At 39.9% G+C, this 4,867-nt stretch overlaps 1 protein-coding gene across 1 annotated transcript; it reads left to right on the plus strand.

The window, feature by feature from the left end:
• The first annotated feature begins 970 nt into the window (after positions 1-970).
• MRPL44 (mitochondrial ribosomal protein L44) lies at positions 971-3,253 on the plus strand. The gene is made up of 2 exons (XM_008577718.1): positions 971-1,152; positions 2,763-3,253. The coding sequence occupies exons 1-2, from the start codon at positions 974-976 to the stop codon at positions 3,244-3,246; spliced, it is 663 nt and encodes a 220-aa protein (XP_008575940.1). The 5' UTR covers positions 971-973; the 3' UTR covers positions 3,247-3,253.
• The last annotated feature ends 1,614 nt before the right edge of the window (positions 3,254-4,867 follow it).

The following is a 4,867-nucleotide window of genomic DNA, read 5'->3' on the forward strand; positions in this document are numbered from 1 at the left end:
GTAGAGACCACAGAAAGAAGTGCTCCTTTAAGGGTCTAGACGTCTGGCAGTCGACTCAAAATTGGGAATTCAGACATACTTCCCTTTGTGACTTAATATTAGATTGTTTAAAAATTGTGGACTGATGGGTTAGCTCAGTGGTTAGAGTGCAGCCTTATAACACCGAGGTCAAGGGTTTTGATCCCCATACTGGCCAGCTGCCAAAACAAACAAACAAACAAAAAAATGATATTAACGCCAAAATTTTTTTTAAATTGTATTAACACCAGCTAGCCACCTAAAAATAAAAAAAGTGTATTTACAGTTGGGTAGGAAAGCAATATAATGACATTGCTAAAGAGTGGCAGATGAACAAGGGGAAAAAAACTACCTACAATCCTGCTGTTATCGTCTTGATGTGCAGTATTTTCTTCCCAGTCTTTTTTTCCGATTTTTAAAAAATGAACTCTTAGATTGTTTTTAAATAAAATTTTTAATTTGGGGCAAGCCAACACTTCTGAGTCTAGGGCTTCTGAAAGTAAGATTTTTGGAGGCATGCCGGGTAAACAAAAGTAGCTCAGTAAATATTTGCTCAATAGTGGCTGGATTGATGATTTTGGAACTACGAGACTAAATATAAACAAAAAATGTATTCTTTTTGAGAATTTAAATGTTTCCTTTAAACTGAAGGTAAAATAGGTTGATAATAGGTCCCTTTCCTTTCGCGAGAAAAGAAGGAACAACAGAGCAACTTACAAGGTGAGGAAACTTCTCCCAGAAATTTCCGGACCCCAAAGCCCCTCCACCCCTGCTCGTCTGAAAATAACCCCTTGGTGGGCAAGAGCCAAAGTTTGAGCAAGCGCAGTGAAAACGCAGCCGGCCCCGCCCCTCGGTGCCGGCCCCGCCCCCCGCCTCTCGCCAACCCCCGTTTCCGGGGGGACTGTGTTCCCGAGACACTGGTCCGACTTTTTTCCTTCCGTCCTCCATTGCTGCAATGGCGTCTGGGCTGGTGAGACTGCTCCAGCAGGGGCCTCGCTGCCTCCTGGCTCCGGCCGTCCTGACGCTCGTTTCTCCAGTTCGGGGAGTGAAGAAGGGGTTCCGCACCGCCTTACGCTTCCAGAAGGAATTAGAACGGCGGCGCCTACTGCAGTGCCCGCCGCCGCCTGTGCGCCGGTAGGATCCGCCTCGTGAAGAGGTCGGGGTGGCGGTCGGGGACACTGGGCCTCCTCCCCGAGGTTTGGACCCGGCGGCGGATGAGCGCCTGGCGTCAGCCTTGGAAGTTTTGATAAACACACCCGTGGGCCGTGCACGCGAGGCTTGAGGCAAAGGAGGTGGATTTGTGCAGCGGGCGCAATGGGCGGCTCCCACTTAGGATCTCAGGGACTGAAAATTGTGAGGAATGGGGTGGGCTGGACGGCACTCTTTGTGGGGACTGGGTGTAGTAACCCCCGTTTTGTAATGTCTGGGAATTCTTCGGTTACGGATAAGAGGGAAGAAACTTCACAGCGTTGCGAGTTGGGTTGTAATGTCTGGGAATTCTTCGGTTACGGATAAGAGGGAAGAAACTTCACAGCGTTGCGAGTTGGGGGGGGGGGGGGGGGGCGTGGATTAAGTATCCACAGCCGCAGTCCACTCTCCAAAGTTAAAGGGAAAAAGTTTAGCTTTAGGTTTTTGCCTCAATCTTGTTCCAGTAGTAAAAGATCTGGCAGAAGGAGACGGAGGTTTTTATAGCTCCAAATGAGATCATACCTTACATGTGGTTCTGCATCTTGCTTGTTCCCTTTACTAATGTGTCTTTGACATGTTGTCATGGCATCACAGACAGATGCACCTCACTCTTTTTTATGGGTCCGTTTACAAGCATTTGGGCTCCATACTATGGCTATTACAGCCAATGTAACAGTAGATATCTTTGAAGTTATTTCACCTTTGGGAACTTACACATTGTATGAAATTTTGGTAACTAATATTGCTCGCCAAAAAAATGTGTATCCAGTTTATATTCTTACCAGTAGGTCCACTCTTCTAGCACAGAACATTATGTTCTTTTCCTAACAGGCAAAAAATAGAATTTCTTCTTAATTCACATTTCCTTGCTTATTATATGGTTAGGTTTTATAGGCTTTTAAAGTTGGAAGAAACTTTATGGATTATATAGATTATATAGATCTGTATGTTATATCGATCTTACGACTTTCAATCCAGATCTTTCTACTTTGATGCCCATTTTTACTTAAAAGGCTTTTATTTGGAGTTTATCTTTTTTTAAAAAAAAGACGTTTTAGTTCATTCTTGGAAATGATTACAAACTTTGAACCTACGTATAATATTGATACTAGATTATTTAATTACTAATTTAAATGGGTAGTTCAAAACTTAAGTCAAAATACAAAATAAATATAATGTACTTAGTATTTATAACCTAAATTTTAAAGAAATTAAAACTATGTTTCATCCTAGGTGTAAAGCATAGTTCCATGGTGAAAGCAGAAATAAGGAACCTAAGTTAGGATAATGGCTTAGTTTCTGATGTTGAAGAACCACTTTAATGTGGCAGTTGGGTCAAAGGAAAAATTAATCCAGCCGCATATAGTATGTATTTTCGTATAGCAAAGGACCGCCAGTATCATCTGACTTAAGAGAATATCAAAGCCTGGTGTTAAAAAGAAATGTAACCTTTTTTCATTTATTTTATGTAATAAAATTATAGCACAGTGAAAACATTTTACATCATTGTAACATGTTGTTCTCTTTACCGTCTCTTACTGTCTGTATGTTTTCAGTTCAGAGAAGCCCAACTGGGATTACCATGCTGAAATACAAGCTTTTGGACATCGGTTACAGGAAACCTTTTCCTTAGATCTTCTCAAAACTGCATTTGTTAACAGCTGCTATATTGAAAGTGAGGAGGCCAAACGCCAAAAACTTGGAATAGAGAAAGAAGCTGTTCGTCTGAATCTTAAAGATAATCGAGAACTATCTGAAGAAGGGATATCTTTTGCACAAACTTGCCTCACACAATTTTTTGAAGATGAGTACCCAGACTTGCCCACTGAAGGTATCAAAAGTCTTGTTGACTTTCTCACTGGTGAGGAAGTTGTGTGTCACGTGGCTAGAAACTTGGCTGTGGAGCAGTTGACACTGAGTGCAGAATTTCCAGTGCCCCCAACTGTATTAAAGCAGACTTTCTTTGCAGTAATTGGTGCCCTGCTACAGAGTAGTGGGCCTGAGAGGACTGCACTTTTCATCAGGGTAGGTAATTATTAATTGCACATGCTCAACATGCTTGAAGTGGGCAGAAAGAAAAATTTCTTTTTGTAATTCATTTCTTTAATATATCATTTTGGAAGTGAATTTTTCTGCCAACAAAAATTGAGAAAGATTTAAAGCTTTTTTATGGTAGGGCCTTAATTATTTGAGTTGTCAATTGTTGAGGATATCATCAGAAGTGAATATTAAATTCTGGGTTGTACAAAACTATGCTATCTACCCTAAGTGAATTCTTGTATTGAGATAACATGCTGTACCCCAGAAATATGTACAAATAAATGTTAAAATATTTTGAATTAAAAAAAAAAAAAACCTAAACATTTACTGATGAAGTCACCAAATTTGGAGATATGCTGTACCCCAGAAATATGTACAAATAAATGTTAAAATATTTTGAATTAAAAAAAAAAAACCTAAACATTTACTGATGAAGTCACCAAATTTGGAGACTTTAGGAAAAGAAACTACTATAATATCTAAACTAGAAAAAGAAACGGAGGGGTGGAGGCATGGTGGGGAGAGAGCAGATAAATGCCCAGAGAGAAAAATATTTAGAAACGGAAACAGAGGTCTCCTCTGCAACACTAAATGCTTTTTTTTTTTTTTTTTTAATAAGATGACAGGTAAGGGGATCTTAACCCTTGACTTGGTGTTGTCAGCACCACGCTGTCCCAAGTGAGCAAACCGGCCATCCCTATATAGGGAGCTGAAGCTGTGGCCTTGGTGTTAACAGCACCAACACTCTCCCGAGTGAGCCACGGGCCGGCCCAAACACTAAATGCTTTTAAGGACAAAGATTTTGATCCAGGGATGTTGTCTTTATTTAAATTATCATTCACATCTAAGGGCAAAAGGATCTGCTAAAGATTCACAAAGTATGTTACTTCTGTAAAATAATTACTGTACACAGTACTCCAGCCAAGTGAGATTTGAACCAGAGAATAGAAAGAGCATAACAAAAAACGAGTGAACAACCATGAGAGATTTCCAAATGTGAGTGCTACATTATGTCCCTTCTCACAGGACACTAAAATTTGGGGGTATTTTGTTATACAACAATAGATCCCAAAGCAGCAATTAATGTAGTAAAATATAATGTACTAATTAATATTACCGTAAAACTGTTAAAATGTTAAAAAACCCTAACAAATTGTGGGTTGTGACTTCTGAAGGACTACAGGCTATGTCATCTTTAGTTTTACATCCTTAGAACCAAGGATAATGCCTACATGGTAGGTACTCAGTAGAGGTTTGGTGATATGAATGAGGTCAAAGGACAGAATCCAAGGGGTTAGCATGGTTAGGAACTTCATGCTTAAGTACCAGCTGCTGTTCTCTTCTTAAATGATGAAATCTTGGACTTCTGAGTCCCCTGTGATGTACAACCAATTCTGTGTTAGCCAGTAGTTTAGCTAATTAAAATTCTATATAATTGGTACCACTTGACTCCTGCTGTCCTTTTAGAATTTATTAACTGTGAGAAGTTTTATCCTTTGGCATTAGATGAAAACATGAGTTTTTTTTCTCTCTGTGATAACAGAGTCGACACAATCACTTTTTTTTTTTTCCTTTTTGTCTTTTTTCGTGTCCGGCAACAGATCGCAACCCTCAGTGTCGC

This window comes from Galeopterus variegatus, unplaced genomic scaffold (genome assembly GCF_000696425.1).
Source record: "Galeopterus variegatus unplaced genomic scaffold, G_variegatus-3.0.2 Scaffold1569, whole genome shotgun sequence".
Lineage (NCBI taxonomy): Eukaryota > Metazoa > Chordata > Mammalia > Dermoptera > Cynocephalidae > Galeopterus > Galeopterus variegatus.

Coding starts and splice junctions, on each gene's coding strand:
- MRPL44 (XM_008577718.1), top strand. CDS start 974: ATGGCGTCTGGGCTGGTGAGACTGCTCCAGCAGGGGCCTCGCTGCCTC. Junction 1,153..2,762: donor CCGCCGCCGCCTGTGCGCCG/GTAGGATCCGCC, acceptor GTATGTTTTCAG/TTCAGAGAAGCCCAACTGGG.